We start from the raw sequence: 20,423 nt of genomic DNA, 5'->3' as shown, positions 1-20,423 counted from the left end.
TATAGGAATTTTTTTTAAATCGTTGCAATTTTATTAAATCATAAAATATAAAATTATAATATTTATACAAAATTTTAAATTATAAATTCTTTTTTTAATATTCTTAAAGGTAACTTCAATCAATATTTCTCAATAATTTAATCGGCGATTATCAAATAATATCTGTAATATTTTGTTAAATTAGCATGAATAGAATTAATTTTTCTGTTTAACAGAAAAAAGAATATTTCACTGCAAATAAGTAATAACCCAAATGAAATAAAATTAATAAGAATTTGACCGAATAGTCGTCATGCCGTCACGCTACGCCGTCTTTAAACAAACTGCTCGGACTATCACGCGGTCGCAAAGTAGTAAGTAGTAAGTCCCGGCTAGCGCGTAGGAGTTCACGTCCCTGAGTGCGCGAGAGAGACGGGCCGTCGGCATGGGAGGGAGCGAGACATCGATAGGACGCTAGCTACTACACTCGCCACGGTGCTGGCTGCTACGGTGGTAGTGAATGGAACGCGGTGTGCCGCACGTCCTCGCGTAGTACAACGCTCCGAACGCTCCGCGGGTGCCGCGCCACCAATGGCCAGCGAGTACGGGCGGTCACGTGACGCGCGTGCCGAGCCAGCAGCAGAACATTGCAAATGACAAGACGCGTAGGGCATTGTCGTCGTGCCGTCGCTGCTGCCGTCGCCTATCGCTCGGGAATACCTCCGGCTCCGGCCGTCGCGCGGAAAATCATCCCCTCGGTAGCAGTGCTTAGCGCAGGTGCCTCCACGTCGGGACGTCAGGCGTCCCTGAAGCGGTCCGTAGTCGTAGTCGATTGCGCGCGCGACTCGTCAGGAGCTCCCGCGCCCTGAGAGAAAGAGCGGCCGCCAGCCAAGGAGGAAGCCGCCAGGTGCGCGTCCGGTTCGGTCCGCGCGTGCGGATCCGCGATTCGCTGTCGCCGTCGTCGTCGACGCCGCTGTCGTTCCGTGAAAGTGAAGAGAAGATGTCGAGCTCGCAGCGTATGCGAAAATCCTCGCCATGCTCGAAGCAGGGCCCGATGCGCGCCACCCTGCCCGTAAGCTCGCTGATGAGACAGGGCCGGCAGAGCAGCAGCCTCCGCAAGAGCAACAGCAACAGTCCCACCGTCTCGCCGACGAACGCGGCCGTCTGGCGAGCGCGCATCTCGCCGGAGACGTCGTCTTCCTCGGGACAGCGGAGCCCCGGATCCCTGTCCTACAAAGGTACGATCACCCCCCTCCCCACCCCCTCTCTCCCGCTCCTCCCCCTTCCCTTCTTCCGCGGACTTGTTCTTTGTGCTCGTGGAGTTTTGCTCGAGGAACACGTATTCGCACGCGTGACCCCTCGAGCACCGAAGTCGTTATCACGGACGAATATTTGTCCCAGTGATGATGACTTCGGAGCTCGAAGGGACTACCGGTACTGTCACTTGTCTTTCGAAAGGCATGTAATCCCTGGAGATTCTGGTCCAGTTGAGAAGTACGTAAATCCTGGAGTGCTCTGTGCAAACTTAATATTTGTTAAACAAGCATTTTTTTTCATAGGTCGTCATTTTTTGCGTTATCGTTGTCCAAGATATGTAACTTAGAGAGTTGTGTTTACTGCAAGTGGCAGATGTTGTGTCTGATTGAAATATTTCTCAATCCTCAAATTGTTTACACTTTGATATAAGATTCTCTTCATTTCATTATTTATAATATAGTATAAAAAAACATAAGAGAATGATTCGCAAGCTATGTTTATCGTCTTTGTCTCAGTAGTAAAAGTTTTCTATTTCTTTATTATTGTTGAACCAAATTTTCAGAATGACGGAAAATGTTTTTTTTTTTTTTAATGCAATTGAATTATTATTTTTCACGTTTGTTTATAAATGTTGCCTGGTAAGTATCTGATTTTTGTTTTTTGTTAATATGTATTTACTATATTACAACGTTATGTTTATAATTTTGTTTATACAATTCATAGATTGTGTTTTGGTTATTCACAATTATATACACTTTTCAATTGTTTTGAAGAATAAGAATTTTTATTTTTGAGGAGCCTATAAGTAATTTACTCTTATATCTGTATTGCTACATATATGCATCACAACTATAGTAACCGAAGAGACATTTTTAGTTCGGTTACACTATTATTTTCATATTTATGTTTCTTATTATTTTATTTAACAAATACACTTTTTAGTTTGTTCCAGCAACCGAAATAATATGCTTATAGTTCGGTCTGGTGCATGTTTATATATCTTTTACCTTAATCTTACAGTTTATTAATTTCAGACTGGACTTCTTTATGTTATTGTCTTCTTACTTCTATGTTTTTAACTTACCTCTATGTTTTTAAATGAATATTGTTATATATAATATTATTAGATTATTATATTTTGCAGCCAAATCAAAAACATTGAGCGGCCGTTGTAGCGATAGCTTAAGTGGAAGCCAGAGCATTCGACGGACAGCATCTCTAGATACTATCTATTTGAAAGGGCAATGGCCACGTGACTCCTATTATATGCATTCCAGTCTTCTGGTAGATAAATCTACCCAGGTGAATAAATTTTGCTTCTTCCTAAGTACATAAAAACTTAAATGGTGTCATGTTTGTGTCACATAAAACTTATTTAGCATTTATTTCATTTGATTCGCGAGTATCTTTTATTTTTATTATAGACGGAAGAATGTTCCAATGAGCCAAGAAAAATGCATACTCGTCATCCCACTGAACAAACTGTCACTGATGAGAAATTAGAAAAGAATTACTTCAGGCATCGGTATGTGTTTATATTGTTGATTATATCTTTTTTTTATTTTGTATGATTATTGGAAAATCTACACGATGTTCTTTATACATTTTTATCGCAGATTACAACGTACAAATAAGGAAGGTACTAGCAGTAGAGAGCGAACAGCGGCATTCGGGCTAATAATGCCAGGTGGCCCACCACCCGCACTTCCTGGAGATCATTCAGTACTTTTGCCCAGTATTGCTTCACAGACATCCATGCGTGAGTAATTTTCCGAAAGCTCTTTGTTCTATTCACAAAATCAATTAAACAGTACGTATTTAATATGTTATTTTTATAGACAATCAATTTAGCTTGAGTACAAAAGCAAGTCCCATGAATATCCCAGTAAAACCAATAAGGCCTCCAATGCGTTCATCTATCGAAGGACTCAATCAAGAAATAGAAGGACTTGTGCTCAAAAATACAGCCAATAACAGTGATGCAGACCATCCAGTAGAAGACAAGGTAATGTACAAAATTATCAGTGTTATTAGTTATTAGAATTTGATATTTTAAGGTAGAACAAGAATTTTAATTTGCCATTTATCATTGTGTTCTTTGAAAAAAAAAATAAACATCTTGTTTTGAGAAAAAATGCACTTAAAATTGTGTTTCATCTTGAAGATTATTTTTGCGATGAGTATTCATGTCTATATGTGATGTTTTTTTATCTTGAATACTTGTATTATTACTTTTAAATAGCTGAAAATGTACATTTATATCATTAATATTATTACAAAATATCTTGTAAGATGATATAAAAGTTTCGAATTTACATTTTTCGCAAAATAGGAATTTTTAATTGTTTTTTTTAACCTTTGTTTTATATGAGATTTCGATGATAAATATGAAACTTTTTTGTCTTTAGTATGCACGATATCGCGAGCAAATCACACCCGAAGGACATCGCGCCCCTCTAGCAGATTTATTGCGGGCTACTCGGAGTGTTAACACACAAACACCGGCTACTGACCTTCCCTCCAGTTCTTATTCTTCAGGTAAATTATGCGATGATATCTTTGTTGATTGATTTCCAGGTATATATGATGGTTGTACATAATTATAATGATTGTTACAAATGCAAAAGATTTGCAACTAATGATATAATGAGCTCTTTAAAAGATAGCTCGATAATGACCACAAAATTAAGCTATTTTAACATTATATTTACTCTATACATAGAGTGAATTTTTAAATGGAAAAGTAATAAAACTACGTCAAAAAAAGGAGTAAATCGAATCAGATTTCTTTATGGGAAAATTTATTTTTAAGAAAGTATAAAATTATATCGTATTAAAAAATTTTATCGCTAATCAAGCGACTATAGCTTGTATATACACATACATATATTCTTTCTGGTTAAATGCAACAATATAAATAACACACTAACTAAAGGTGTGTGCCTGTTGAGACAGGCCCTCCATCTAGGAATTCTGAGTCTCCGCTGATTCCTGGTGTTATGGATGCATCCCGTCCACCTAGCGATCTCTTACAAGGTTGGAGCATTTGTGGAAAAATTTGATTTTTCGTTTTCACAGATCTCATTTAACAAATTTGTTTGTCTTTAATTCCTTTGATATTATTGATATTATACATTGAATGACTTATATGTCTATATACGTATATAAATATATATATATGTATGCACACATTTTATGCATATATGTGTGTATATGTATGTATAAATGAGAATACAATTTTATATATTTTTGCTAAAATCCATTAAGACATTCATTTTATATGCATGGTATTATCAATTTCTAAAAGACTGCCATCAAGATATATATATATATATATATAAAGTTTAAATCTTGTAAAATTCTCTTAATCTTATAAAAGAACATCATACTTTGTTTACAGACAAATTTGTAGTCACAATTTAATATAATCATATTATTTCGATTATCATATTATTACGATCGTTTATGCAAGATTTTATCAATTTTTTTTCACCATCAATAATGTGTATATCATTAGATGATATACGACCTATAATAATAATAATAATAACAATAGGTAAAACAAGATATTCTTAAAATCATGTACATATATTTGAATTAATTGCATGATTTGCTATTTTTATGAATGTTTTGTAAATTCATTTATTCTTTGACTGCATTTCACTTAACGCTCGTAACGCTCTGAGAATTATTTTATCCTTGTTGTTTATCAAGTAAATTAAACAAGAACAAATAGTGCTCTTCAGCGATGTAAAAGCCAAGTGGAACGCACCGTTTATAGTAGATATTCCTTTTGTAAATATCACTGCCAGTATATTAAAAAACATATTAAAACATATACTGTGTGTGTATATATATACAATATATATATATGAGGAGCAGACTTTCAAAATGCGTTTTGTCCAAAATATGCAATTTTCAGAAAATGAGAAAGAAACTACGCACTTTACAGAAAATAACAATATATCGATCGTTAGTATGTGAAATATTAAACAAAATTGCTAAACAATTGCTAAAAATGATAAATAAATGCATTTTGTTTGTCTCTAGTTAAAAAACATAATGCACTTCGAAATATCTACGTTTATTCAGCATATAAATTAACAATGAAAAAATACTTTCTGAACATCTCAGACTGTCTCAGAGTAGCTTACAATATGAGTTTCTTGACACTGAATACTCCACCATCTCTAACTAAAAAAATAAAATTTTAGACAAAACGCATTTTGAAAGTCTGCTGCTCATATATATTTATATATACATACACACACGCACACACACATAGGGTGTCCCGTAAATTTTTGCCAACCGCTTTTGTATAGATAGAGCGGACTAAACTGAGTCGAAAAGTCCTCTACCATTTTGCAATTTTCGCAATAGTTAACGAGATATTAATTACTAAAAATTGCCGAATATTGGTCTTTAATAATTTTTTACTCAAATACTATCAATTTTACAGAAAAACTGCAACAGACAAAAATCAATAATTTTTTCTCATAAAGTTCTGAGAATTTTTTCAGAATTTTTTAAAACCGTATTTTCTCATGTTGATAAAAATAAGAAAATGCAGTACTAAAAAGTTGATAAAAAATTCTAAAAAAATTTTTAGAGTTCTGTGAAAAGAAAATAAACAATTTTTGTCTCTTGCTATTTTTCTGTAAAGTTGATAGTATTTGAGTAAAAAATTATTGAAGACTAATATTCAGCAATTTTTAGTAATTAATATCTCGTTAACTATTGTGAAAATTGCAAAATGATAAAGGATTTTTCGCCTCAATTTAGTTTGCTCTATTTACACAAAAGCGGTTGGCAAAAACTTACGGGACACCCTGTATATATACACAAGATAGCTTACCTACTTGAGTATCTGAAATATCTCGCTTGATTTTTATAACAGGGAAAAATGTTTTGGATCAAAATGGAACAATTTCAAGGAGGTATTTTGGTTATATTGTGTTTCTTTTAGGTGGAGGCGCCAAAAAGATATGAAGATCATCTCCTTTTTTAAATGGAATTGTATGATTTTTTTACACAATATCATTTTTATAATTATTCTGCATATAAAAGTATTGAGGTAGAAATATCGAAAAAACAATAGTTTATTTTACGAGATATTTTATATTTCATTCTGGCACATATTAAAATGTTAAATAACTCGTAAATTATTAATTTTTTAATAATTGTACCTTAATACTTTTATGAACAGAATAATGAGATGAATCAATTAGAATATAAAAACACATAGTTGCTTAAAAAAATATATATGTATGCAAAATGGATAATTTTTTAAATAAGAAACTATATGTTTTCAAAAGTATTAAGGTACGATTATTAAAAAATAAAAGTTTAAGGAATCAATAATAAACTGTTGATTTTTTATGAATCTATCTTTCATGTACAGAATAATTAGAGGAATCATATTGTGTAAAAAAATATCATACAATAGCATTTAAAATAGTGGAAGTGACTTTTATATCTTTTGGATGCCTTCATCTAGAAGAAAAACAACATGACCAAAATATGTCCTTGAAACCGTTTCACTTTCATCTGAAACATTTTTCCTCTCATAAAAATCAAGCGAGATATTTCAGATGCTCAAGTTAGATGAGATACTTCATATACAGGATGTCCTATGGGAATGTGTTGAAACTAATCAACTGTCATTTTCGAAGGTATTCAGTTATTGAAAAAACAAAAATTGCGCTGAAAAGAGAAAAGTCTGCAATTTTTAACGAGTATAAATAAAATTTAACAAAATGTTTGTGTATCAATTAATTTTATTGATGAAAAATATGCTCATAATCCCAAGGAGTAATTTTTTCGGAAGGTGCACCATCTGAATTTGTACAAAATACAATTTTTTTACGAAAGCTCGTAAAAACTTTTTCTAACATATTTTTAATATTACTAATAACTTTTTAAATAGCTGCTACTAAATCTGAAGCTGTTTTTCGATCTTATCTGCGATTTTACATATAATTTTAGCGCTTACTTGATTTTAGCATAATTTTTCATCAATAAAATTAATTGATACACAAACATTTTGTTAAACTTTATTTATACTCGTTAAAAATTGCGGACTTTCCTCTTTTCAGCGCAATTTTTGTTTTTTCAATAACTGAATACCTTCGAAAATGACAACTGATTAGTTTCAACACATTCCCATGGGACATCCTGTATATATGTATGTATACATTAAAATTTAAACAAGAACATTACAAGTGCACAATAATTGCAATTTTAATTCAATATATTTCAGAATAGATATTAATGTTTGTTTTATTTTTTTTAGCATCACATAAGAAAGCAAGAATATTAATGTTTAATATCATATGTATACATGTATTTTTTTTCTATAATATGTTCAATATTATTAAATTTAGTATGTGAAGAGATAATTTGTATTTATACATTTGTCTGTTTATTTTTATTACAAAATGAACGTGCAAAAATGACCTCTTGCATAAATCTATACCTACTCTATATATATGAGCAAGTAATTATTAGTAATGTAAGATAGTGAGAGTGGCATGAATTTTTGTTACATATTTCAATTAATATAAGAAAACAACACACTCCATGAGTCATGTTCTCTACGGTGACATCATTTCAACGCTCTTCTTTGATTTTTAGGTGGAAGCCGTGGTTCGACACCTGAACAAGATAGAGAAGGACGTCTCGGCACTTCTCCTCACATTAACAGGTTCCTCGCGAGGGAACCGCCCGATGGCTGTGAGAAAGTCAACCTCAAATTTGTAGAAGATGCTGCGAGGTAACAACAAAAATCATTCTTCCCTACGGCCTACAGTATTACCTTTTACGCTTTAAATAACGATCTTTTCATGTTTCCGTATGTGTAGGCGGCCCATGATAGATTTGAGCAAACTAGACTATTGCCCAAAGCCGTGCGTTCCAGCATTCCAGTTGAAACCCAGCTTGGGATCAGCGTTCCTGCCATTGCAACAGCCGGCCAGTCCGACAATGGTCGCCAGTGCATCACCCTCCGCGCATACAACACCGACCACACCTCCTCCAAATCCATAGTCCCACTCTTTACCTTGCGGTGTTACACTTATAAGCTCGATTAGTATATATACATATATATATATTTTTTTTTAACGATCTTGTGGGTAGAAAGTGATTTACTTCGAGATAAAAACATATAACGACAAAGAAAAGTTACCGAACAAAAGAAAAAGAACAGTCTGTTCCCAGTGCGCCCCGTGCGAATATCGTGCAGGTTTGTGAATTGTGTAATTAAAAGGAAGTTGCAATTGCATCGATAAAAAAAGAAGTATTGGAAGACATTTGAGCTCCGTTCTAATGATTGAAACAATAATAAATACGAGGAACAATAATTTGTGATAACTAAAAGAAAAAAAACAAAAAGAAAAGAAACGACAAAAAGTTTAGAAATGAACATTGTGTTCTACAGGGAAAAAAGACTAATGAAATTGTGTATTCTAAATTTAGTGCTAAAATGTGCTAAACAACTTTAGTTTTGTATACACGAATAAATATTCAAGATGAGAAAAGGTATTAAATTTCATTGTTGGAATAAACAAAATTCTACGGATACAAAGAAGAGAGCACGTGTTCACAATATGTATATGCATATGCATGCATATGTATATATACATTGCTGCTTGTCTCTGATGTTTATTAGATCTTTATTGCTTGAAGTAACTCAATTACATAGTGACAGAGATGAAATCACTTGTTAGAATTTTGTATCGTTTTGTATTATTACTTTTTTGTATGCTAAAAATATTCTCAAACTATTATTGTACAAGGAGCTAAAAAATAATGTATCCCTCTGTGTGTATGTATGTGTGCGCGCGCGTGTTTCTTTGTTTTACAGAAGTGGCTTTATGAGAACGATTGTTTTCGACGAGCAATCGATTGTCGTGAAAATTTGTTTGGAGCTGCATATAAATACGTTTATGGATCTATTTTTGACAAATAGAATTAAGCAACTTCACATTTTAAAACATTATTGAAATTGAATTTAATATTTTAGAGTACTTCACTTTATTTGGAATTGATGTTTTTTCTCTTCTATTCTATCTTGTGACAATACCATATGATTACAATGTTTTTATTTATCATATTTTATATTACTTTGCAATCTGAATATGTACAACCAACACAACATAAGTGACAGGTTGATGAATATATGATAGAACGAGATATAAGAATGAATTTGTATCGAGATAGAAACGATGAGTGATAATGCTAAACATTGATTCACGACATGTGCTTTCGCTATGGTATCAGATGAGTAAAAACGACTCCCTAATCTGGCGCGGAAGATAAGTGTGCCTGTTTTGTATAGACGTGAATGATTATCCTGAAAACATAATCTACGTCTTATACAAGTATGCGTGTGTTGTAATATCGAAATCCTGATTAAGCCATTTTACACGAATAACTTTAGAAAGGATCGATCCAGTAAAATTAATTTCAGCACGTAAAATATTTGCTCAAACGCAGTTCGACTATCAATCTTTATGTTATATTAAATCATTAGCGATTCAGGTAAAAAAAGGAAACTTGCTTAAATTGTCGTCGAAGACGCTTATTGCATTATTAGTAGAAATTTAAAAAATACTAAAGATTGTTACATAAAATATAAATACGAGAGAAAAAGAAATTGAAAGTTATTCGTGGAATGGGTTAAATTTTATATTGGTATTGTTTAGTATACGCAGACATAGCCACTCAAGAAGTTCAAGTTTATTTTTTGCTTTCTAATACGAAAAGTTTTTGCAAACGATTTTTATAGTTACTGTCTGTGGAAAATAAAAATCTTGATAGAGTGTAAAGTCAAGAGAGCAGAAGGAACGGTTTTTTAAATACGATAGTAATATACTTTCTAATAATATGTAATGTATATCTAGCTACAACAGTGAAGAAAAAAAAAGAATGTTAACACATAAGTACCTGGCACACTGGTCTATGCTCTCTCTTATCCAGCTCACTAGGAAGTTCATGCCTTAGAATGCGTGGTAAGGTGTGCTACATAGACAGGAAGGTTAATCAGAGAGTCAGGATATACACAAAAAATGCACTGGCTAGTTAAAGTGTATACAAAGATACTGTAGTATTTACTAGTTTAAGAGAATTTCGTTTGTATTTATTTTGCTACAGATCTAACGACACCTCGTACCACTAACTTTGTCGTATATGTATATCTGGGTGTGAAGCAGCTTTTGAGGGAAAAAAAAAGTATGAAGTACGTATATATTCATACATACTTCAATCTGTGCTTTGCACTTCAAACGGAGAATATATTCCGACGTAATACGACGACAATGTATAATTAACGTTAATGAATAAAATGAAAGAACAGGTTTTCGTACATTTAATAATGAGCAGTAGATGAAAAAAAAATGATTTCAGCAAACGCTAGCCTCGTTATTTTCACCGCACTCTTTCAAAAGACTCCACTCTTTAACCTTCGTGTACTTGCATAATGTGTTATCATTATTGTTAGCTTTTGTTGTCAATTCTGTAAGCAGAGTAACGCGTATGAAGACTGCTGGAACTAAGAATATTACCTGTTATTTGAATATACCTAAAAAAAGAATCTAAAGTTAAATAATTAGGCTCAAATCATACCGATTACCTATGAACGAGTATATAATACACAAATATATTCTCTTGTAATTTATTAAATAATCTCTTTACGCACGCGCGCGCGCGTCACTATTGTTCGGTACATTCTCTCTACATATCTAAATCTGAGCAGGCTTCAGAAACGGCAAAACGATTATGTCAATTAAAAATTTATTTAACCCTAGGACAGTCTATAGATGTATCGTTGCAGTATCTTGCACAAAAAACGAAAATGATTGTTGATCGTATATTGTAATTTGTAAGATGCTCAGAATTATATAAACTTTTCACTACATAAAAACATGTATGTTGTATAAAATATCTTAAAAAAAAAATTTTATATACCTACTGAAATTAAATGCAACTTTTATTCACTGTTTTATAATAAATATATAAAACATTATTTATTGTTTTTTTTTATTCTTTAAGAGTTATTGTCGACCTATTTTCTAGATTTCAGTACTGCTCTTGTAAATATAATGTAGATTATAAAATATTTCGATGTACCGAGCAATGTATTTATGCTATTTGAATGGTGCATATATATTTGCTAAAATAATCAAAGTTTGACATGTTTAATTCAGTTGAAAATAACAAAGCTTGTATGAATAAGCACTCATTTATTTCATTCTTTAACACATATTTACGTTATATCGATATGGTTTACGAATATAAAACATTGGATACAAAACGATTGTTAACCAATTGATATTTACAAAATTGAAATTTTATAATTTATCATATAATTTGTATAAATTTACCAGCTTGGCCTTATAAATATAAATATATTGGAATTTCTAAAATAACAAACATAATTGTTGGTCTTATAATTAGTTGTGACATTCTCAATATTCCAGAAGAGTATCTTACAATGCTATATTATATTATTGCTTTCATTCTATTTTGTAGATAGTGTTGGAATTTGTTTAGTTTCTAACTGGTCCTAGGGCTAAATCAAAATTAGTCAGAGAAAAGAAATAGAGTACGTAAATAAGTTAAAAACGCTTCTTGTCTAACCATTTCTGATACAGAACATAGTAATGCATATTTTTGCAAAATTAAAGTTTATTGATGAAACAACAACAGCACGTTCGTCACACACACGCACACACACATATACACAGGGTAATCCAAACCAGCCAGAGGAACCGGCATGTACGTACCGTTTATGAAAAATTGAATCGAAAAGTCCTCTCATTTTACAATGATCGCAACAGTTAACGGGATATTAATTTCTAAAAATTGCCGAATAAGCGGGTAAAATCGATGTGCAAGACGATATTAAGATATCTTTCAAAGTTCTTTATGAAATATCTCAAAGATATTTCTTAAAGAACTTTTAAAGATATCTTAAAGTTGTCTTATGCGTCGATTTTAGATATTCTGCTTATTGGGTAATTAAAAAAAAATTGTGAAAATTACAAAATGTACTAATAGAAGACTTTTTGATTCAGTTTTTCACAAACAGTACGCACATGTCGGCTTCTCTGGCTGGTCTGGATCATCCTATATATATTATACACACACATATATATATGTATATTAATGTGTACATATACAACACTAATTTCGTGCTCATATTTTCGCAATAATTAGTTGTTATTTAGTAACTCGTTAATTTTGCTTAATAAAGATGTTCCAGGATCGAATATATATTTTCGAAATACGGAAATTGATATTAAATAATTTTGCTTCACATATTCATTAAGAAAATTTATTTCAATTTTTAACAAGAAAAACTGATATATATATATATATATTATTCTGAAACAATTTGTATATTCTTGTTCTGTATATTCTTTATCAAACGATTTATTGGCTTTATAATCTCATAAATAAATTTCAATATTACAATACTATTTCATCCGATATAGGCTGGGGGTATAATGCACGTGACGTAAACTATAGATTTTCAATACTGGCAGTAAATTTTGGAACACTGCCATAATATAGTTTGTTAAATATCTGTTTTTGCAGTTTTAATAATATTTCAATATATTCATGATCAATTATCACAAATGTGTATTCAGGATTTGTATAAAAATATATAAAACAAAGTTAGCATTGAGAATATTAGATAAAATTTTGTGCTTTTTAATATCTATATTAAATACCTTGTATATCTATATTGAATACCTTGTATGATTTATTTAAAATTAAAAATTTTAATTCTGTCATTTTTTATAGCTATTTGAGAAAATGACATGATTTAATAACGATGTTTATGAATATAATTATTATAATACTGCGATTGTGATGTAATGTAATTTAAGCTCATGATATTTCGTTTGGCCATTGATATAAACACATCGACTGTTGCGTGATGGCTTCATAAAATGATATAATTATTACTGATCTTTATTCGTCGATTATAGGAAAAAAGAAAAACGTTAATAATAACAAGTATATTTGTAATTCTAAGCGTACCATGCTATTAAGGAAGAAAGAACTTCTCTCAATATGGAAAGGTGAGCACAGCCAAAGTGTTGCCTAGTACAAATATATTGTAAAAAATGGATTGTTGTTTAAATGAGCCGAAAGTGCTACTTGCGTTTTGCGCAGATTTATTTCGAGATACACTTATTTTTTTTTAATATCCTTGATCTCATGAGTCCTCTTATTATCTTACCTCTCCATAGTGAGAATATCTTATCTAAGTTATTAAAATTCATGTTTTTATATGCGCGATTAGTTGTACTCTGATTTACCGGCATAATATTATATGTACTTATTCCAATAACAATATGCACCTTTATTTTTGTCATAAAGGATAAATGAAAAAATGTACCTTTTTATATTACTATTAAGACGCCTTACACAAATAAACTTTTTAGAAAACGAGATCTTGTAATTTGATACGCATTATACTTTGTTTATTATAGATAACAATTTATTTAACACGTTTCAATTATACGAATAAGAGAATTCATATTATTTATTAAATAGTTATTTCCTTCATTCTTAAAAAAAGTTTATGATATATATCTGAATAAATTTATATTTCATTCAACAATTAGTATATATATGTATACATATTTTTAAATGCTTTTATATATATATTATATATATCAAATTTATATTTGAGCAAACATTAATTTGTTTTATTACTATTTTTTATAGCATGTAATTATATTTAATTATTAAGGTTCATAGATCAAATAAAACACTACTAATATTGCGTTGAATTTAACAAAAATAATGTAATTTATTATCTTTAAACTTTCTTCTGTAATCAAATTGATAGGATTTCAGATTGGGATAATAATTTTTTTGTAATAAAATATTTGAAAAATATAAATCTTATTTGCATAGAAAAGACCAGCTTTTAATCATTTTTTGCTACATATTAATCTCATACACATGCTGAGCATCATATATTGTCGCATGTGCATAGATATATTCTTATTTACATAGATACATGCAACAATGCTTATTTGCTTCATCATCAACAGTGTATATTGTATATAACAAGATACTTGTCTGACGCAATTAAATTAAGATTTTTTTCTCATTATGTACAAATTGGCTATAAAAATTGTCATGATTATAAACCCATATATTGAGGGGAGGAAGAAAAAGTATTTCTTGCAGAATTATTTTTCCTCGATTCCTCAGCATTAGGAATATCACTGAAAATAGAAACTGATGATAATATTTTGGCAAAAATATAAAAATATACTGAAAAAGATGATCTTTCTTTAAGAATGGAATTTTTTGTCTTGAATCTGATCCATCTTTGCATTAAAAGTGACAAATTCCGATATATATCATTTTTCAGATAAACGCCAAAATCATATACTTAATTGTACTTAGCGCTAAATATAAATAATTATACTTAGCGCTAAATTCAAGTGGATATACATCTACAGTTATATTTAAAAGAGAAATTTCTTAAATTTATACCAGTGTTGTCCAATTTATCAAAAATGATTCTTGTAGATTAAATAAGTTACCCAAAGAAAGGCATCAGAGACACGAGAGTCTGCCTGCTTGGCCTACACGCAAATACGGGTGAACACTGCGCTATGCGTCCGACGACACGTCGTAACCATTGCTGCAGCCTTTGCCGTCGTTCTTCCACAAATTTCGCATCCTAAGTCATTAATAATCATTTGTTACATCTAAAGATACTTATATTACGAATTTATGTTTCAATATATTTACAACTTACCTTATTTCCTATCGTTTTTTTTGGTGGAAATTCAAAAGTTGTAACAATAGTATCGTGTTTCTTTAGCTCTCTATAAAGCGCATAAAATTGAGCATATCGCCGGTAAATGTTCCACTCTATGTCTCTTATGCGTACATAAATCTATGTTTAACACAATGAATACGCAAATTACATAGGAATCACTTTAGTGAAGATTTTAGAACATAAAAGACGATCGTACTTGATAAACATGATGGACGTCAGACGATTGTCCTGTAAGAAACGCCGATGGAATCCATATGTGAATAAGACATGGTGGCTCTGCAGGTAAATCGTCCTCGTTTAACGGTCCTCGGAGACACTCCAATTCCGTTTGTAACATTTTTACTAATCTATCTCTATATAAAATTGAACAGTATAGAGAAATATTACAAGATTATTCGCGCGACTTTGTATTAATACAATACCTGTTTGTCAATTGCATTGTCAATCTAGCATTGAATTCCATTAACTCGGCATGCATGTCTGCAACTTGTATTAACTTTTCTTCATATTGTCGCGCCTCATTGTGATAGTCCAACGATGGATCTTCCTCGGATACTGTTGTGGAATTGGAATCTCGTCTTAACATCTGAACAGCAGTGACATACTTACGCAGTTGCTGTCGTAAGAGTTCATTCTCTCTGCATAATTAAAAGTAAATAAAATCAATATAAATTATACTATTAGGGTTGCGTTTGAGAAGCGTGTTATCATCGGTAGTATTACATAATTTTATTCTTGTTTCATGTGTAATGAACGATAAAGATAAAATAATACAATAGCACTGACAGCATATAAACAATCATAATTACCTGTTCAATGTTTGCAACTGTAATTCATGCCTTTCTAAATAATGTTGATGTTGCCTCTGGAAACGAGCTAATTGCAATCTGCTTGTTATAGCATCTTCCCTAGCTTGTTCCAGCACTTCCGTCATAGCTAAAAGCCTTACACGTAATGTATCTACATCTAAATTTTCTGGATCTATATGGAAATCTAAACCAACTAATGGTTCTGTTGCTTCCAATGCAGGTTCTGTTATTTCTGATGAATCCTAAATGGAAATAAAATTCAAAAATATGCATATACCTTGCATGTTGTATCAATTGACTTGCTCTTAATGAATATTTTCCATTTGATGCCACAAGTCAACACAAGTCTCCTTCTATCCTTCTTGACATTCAGAGAGTGACAAAGATAGAATGACACTTGTATCAACTTGTGTTGACTTGTGTCATCAAATCGAAAGTACCCAATATAAATTTTTCTATTATAAATATTTACAATACGTTCACAAATCTGCTTTAATTGTTAAATATTTATAATAATAAAAAACACATTACTCTTTCGTTAAAGATAATTAAAATGTAAACTTACATCTAAGTAATTTGGCAGACTAACTAACATATCATCTAATGTTTGATCAAGTGATGAAACAGGTACAAGGCCGCCCAAATTTCCAGTATCCATTACAGGAGTTAATATTTTCTCCTCTTCAAAAGATTCACTGCAGAGATTAGAAAATTTTTATGAAAAAAATCATTTTGTACCTATTATTATATTAGTTATTGAGAAAGATATTTACCATTGTTCCCAGTCCGGAAGTTTTGTATTGATCGCTGTGCTGTCATTAGAATCTATTTGAGGTTGGCAATCTGATAAACATGGGGAAGTAGAATCTTTAGTTGGCGTTATCGTAGGAGAACTAGGGCACGTTGGTGGTGCACTAATAGAAGTTGCAATTTCCCTGCGTTCTTCTTCCTCATGATCATCAAAAGAAATTATGCGAGTTTGCACTTTCTTTTTTCGCTTTTCTTGTTCAGACGGGAGAGATTCTGTTGAATAATTAGCATAATGATTAATAACTCAATACTAACAATTACACTACAATAGCTTTAAAATTTTTTCTTTTAAATGTTGATATAAAAAATTAATTTTTTCACTTTATTAATTTAAGTTCGTTTTAATTAAATAATTACAAATTTAAATTTTTTAAACAAAATTTTATCATATTAAGAAATTTAAAAATGAAAAGTTATAATAAACGTTATAAATAAATTTTACAACTTTATGAGTTATGAACATAATTTTTAACAGATGTGAGAAATATTCTATCCCACACACACACACAATTTAATATCTATATTTAATACATACCTGGTATTACTGTAGAAATAATTGGTTCTGATTGCGCATATCTATTTCTGTCTATTCCTCTTCCATTTAGATCATCAAGTTCCTCATTGTCTGTTCTTATTGCAAATAAAATGGTACCAAGACCTAATAAATATACATGTGTATGATAAGATTAATTATTTTTCGATAAGAATACGGTAAAGTATTATTTAAGAAAAAATACCTGCAGCTATATTAGGTAACACAGAATTCTTTTCTTGATCAAGTAAAAAGGCCCATTCTTCATAAAAAGGTGACAATGTATTAGGATTTATAATGGCATGTAAGTGCCGTTCTAGAGATCTTTCGTTCAAGACAGCTCTCAGCCATGCTCTGCCTCGACCATAATCCGTATGAACTTTTCTTAACATACTAAAACGTTCCTGCTCATGCCAAGTAAGTTGATCCTTTATGCATGGCCAGAATGCTATATCTGCTACATTGCCAAGTTTTGTATTACCACCAGAAACCAAATCAGATACATGTCTATGAAACAAATATAAACAAAAATATTTCTGTTAATCCGACATACTCTTATGAGATATCGCAATTTAAAGTAATTATGATTGCTTGTATTTTTTAAAACTATTCAAAATTATAAATTTATCAATAGGAAAAACTCCATGTACATTTATCATCTTGTATTTGTCATCTGATGAGTCATATGATAGATAAAGCCATAAAGCATGTCTGTTTTATGACCTTGTATATGATAATACAGGATAAAAATGGAAGAAAACAGATAAATAACATAAAATGCATTACAATACTATAAACATTACCTGAATGCTGAATTAATTTTTTCTATATAATTTGTCTTTAACCCATGACTAAAAATCAATTCAAATATATGGCAGAGCTTTGCAACACATGCTTCTGATTCTGTAGCTAATTCTGCACGTCCACCAAACCTGACGTGGCATTCTTTTGCAGATACTAATAGATCTTCCAATAATTTTTCCTTCTCAATTGCATGATCTACTACATTATGTGTATTTGGCACTATCGCTGACATAATACGCAAAGCCTAGGACAAATAACATTTTAAGAAATACATCAAAATCAACAGTTTCGGAAAGAATGCTAATATTTCACAAGTTTGCTGTATTTCTTAATTAATAATAAGTATAGAAGATTGTATCATTATTATATAAATAACATGAAATCTATATATATATATTAGAACTATTTTTTAAATAAATGTATATATGTTCTATAAATTTCTAAAAAGATTTTAATATGTTATATATCAAATCAGATATTTAAATATTCAAATATAAATATTAGATATTTATGGAGTAATTTTTATTAAAATTCTCTCTGAAATTGGTTTTAAATTTGATTTAAGATGATATCAATAACACAAAAGTTATTTTTCATTTAAATATAAATATCATATTATTTATAAATACCATATATATTTTGTATTTAAATGTTAAGTATATTCTGTATTTAAATCTTCCAATTTGATTTTAGTTTCTTAAATATTCAAGTATTACAAAAACAATATTTTTAAATATATTAAATAAAAAATTTATTTTTCCATAATACAACTAAAAAAATTTTCATGTTTATCAATTCTGTTTTAAAAGAAAAATTACAGTTCATAAATATGTATGTACATAAACATCTGAATATAGAGATTCTCAAGATTATACAGATCTCAATTTACAGATAACAGAAAAAGGAAATAATAATTTAGAAAAATCATTTTAAAAAAGAAAAAAGAATCATAGTAATATTATATATATATATATATATTTATAAATATTATGTTAAACATAATTATCAAATTCCTTCGCATAATAGTAATTTTTAAAATAAAAAAAAATCGTGCAGTCTCGAAGAAATACATCGTCAGCGTTATCGCATTCCTTATAAGTCAATATAATAACTTTCAGAGAATCCATATATATCCCTCAGCGATTTGATAATTGGATCTGTGTATATACAACGTATCCACGCAAAACATTGAAAATCTGCCATAAGAAATTAATAAAACGGCATTAACTCCGTGATGAATCACGACAAGGTATTCGGAACGATCACGCGATTTTCTCCAGATTTCTCTCGGATACCATCGGATACTTTGATACATTTTAATACGTATCCGATTGTTACGACGATCGTTCCGAACCATTCCGAATCATTCGCGATTACGCACGGTATCGGCCCAATGGGCTGGCGTCAGATATCAATGATACATGACACGCAAGGGGAAGCAAAGAGGGACTGAAGAGGATTGGCGAACTTACCATTTAAGCGACGCAGTGAGGAATCACCGCTTCGATTTGCTTTCACGAACAGGGATCGCCAACATTCATCAGAGATTCTGCGACCTAGTGAGAGTCTTATACGTGGAATACCCGCGGCGAGGAGAAATTGTCACTCTGAAGACACGATGTCGATGCGTCGTCGTCGTCGCGTCATGACATTTCACGAGTAAATGTTCGCAGTTCACAGTCTGTTTACAATTATACGAGACAATCGCGAAAAGTCGCGTGAAGACACGATGACGCGTGAGTTGTAACGCCAGAAACAGATGGGGGCAGTGATGGAGGCAAAACTGCCAAGCCAGTAAAACCCAGAAGTAGAACCAGAAGTGCCCAGAACTGGAGAAACCTGAGAGAGGTCAAGTCGACGTTTTTCGTGACACCGTCCATGGTCAAAATTGGCAGAACACTAGCGCCAATACATCAATTTTCTTTTATGGGTACTACGTGGCTACATCCATTTTCTGACCCTGTCAATAAAATCATAATGCGGGGTCTACAATAGAAGTCGTAGCGGTCGTAGGGTCTTAAGTCGTAGAAAATTGACCAATCACAGTCGAATATGAGAAGAATAATCAACTGTGATTGGTCAATTTTCTACGACTTAAGACCTACGACTGCTACGACCTCTATTGTAGACCCCGCATAAGGTCTGTTCTTTTTAGCTAAAGTTCTTGCACTTCCTTTTCTCTCCATAGATCTGTCCTTTTTGGCTGAACTTTTGCACCAGTTGATCTTTCTTCCCCTTCTTTCCTCCTGGAGAGATATGTGGGGTCTACAATAGAAGTCGTAGTGGTCGTAGAGTCTTAAGTCGTAGAAAATTGACCAATCACAGTTGATTATTCTTCTCATATTCGACTGGTGGAATTCGTGATTGGTCAATTTTCTACGACTTAAGACCCTACGACTGCTACGACTTCTATTGGATG

General features: G+C 31.5%; 2 protein-coding genes across 3 annotated transcripts; one reads left to right on the top strand and one right to left on the bottom strand.

Annotated features, from left to right (window-relative positions):
- Positions 1-362: 362 nt before the first annotated feature.
- LOC108731158 (protein FAM117B) lies at positions 363-9,240 on the top strand. 2 transcript variants are annotated; one of them, XM_018461313.1, is made up of 9 exons: positions 363-1,217; positions 2,381-2,538; positions 2,661-2,761; positions 2,853-2,995; positions 3,075-3,241; positions 3,645-3,774; positions 4,192-4,272; positions 7,870-8,008; positions 8,097-9,240. In XM_018461313.1, exons 1-9 carry the CDS (start codon positions 980-982, stop codon positions 8,278-8,280), a joined length of 1,341 nt encoding a protein of 446 aa, XP_018316815.1. In that variant the 5' UTR covers positions 363-979; the 3' UTR covers positions 8,281-9,240. The 2 variants fall into 2 exon arrangements, with proteins under 2 accessions (XP_018316815.1, XP_018316816.1); XM_018461314.1 differs by lacking the exon at positions 4,192-4,272 and having other exon boundaries at positions 8,097-9,239.
- Positions 9,241-14,178: 4,938 nt separating this feature from the next.
- Positions 14,179-19,550, bottom strand: LOC108731115 (sorting nexin-29). The gene is made up of 12 exons (XM_018461223.1): positions 19,477-19,550; positions 18,004-18,248; positions 17,406-17,707; positions 17,204-17,326; positions 16,632-16,881; positions 16,424-16,553; positions 15,859-16,100; positions 15,472-15,687; positions 15,246-15,402; positions 15,026-15,166; positions 14,808-14,947; positions 14,179-14,483 (listed from the first exon to the last, which is right to left on the bottom strand). The coding sequence occupies exons 1-12, from the start codon at positions 19,477-19,479 to the stop codon at positions 14,399-14,401; spliced, it is 2,034 nt and encodes a 677-aa protein (XP_018316725.1). The 5' UTR covers positions 19,480-19,550; the 3' UTR covers positions 14,179-14,398.
- Positions 19,551-20,423: the final 873 nt, after the last annotated feature.

This window comes from Mycetomoellerius zeteki, unplaced genomic scaffold, assembly GCF_001594055.1.
Source record: "Mycetomoellerius zeteki isolate Tzet28-1 unplaced genomic scaffold, Tzet1.0 scaffold120, whole genome shotgun sequence".
Taxonomy (NCBI): domain Eukaryota; kingdom Metazoa; phylum Arthropoda; class Insecta; order Hymenoptera; family Formicidae; genus Mycetomoellerius; species Mycetomoellerius zeteki.
The sequence above is the reverse complement of the archived record's forward strand: the minus strand, read 5'-3'. Positions and strand labels throughout refer to the sequence as shown.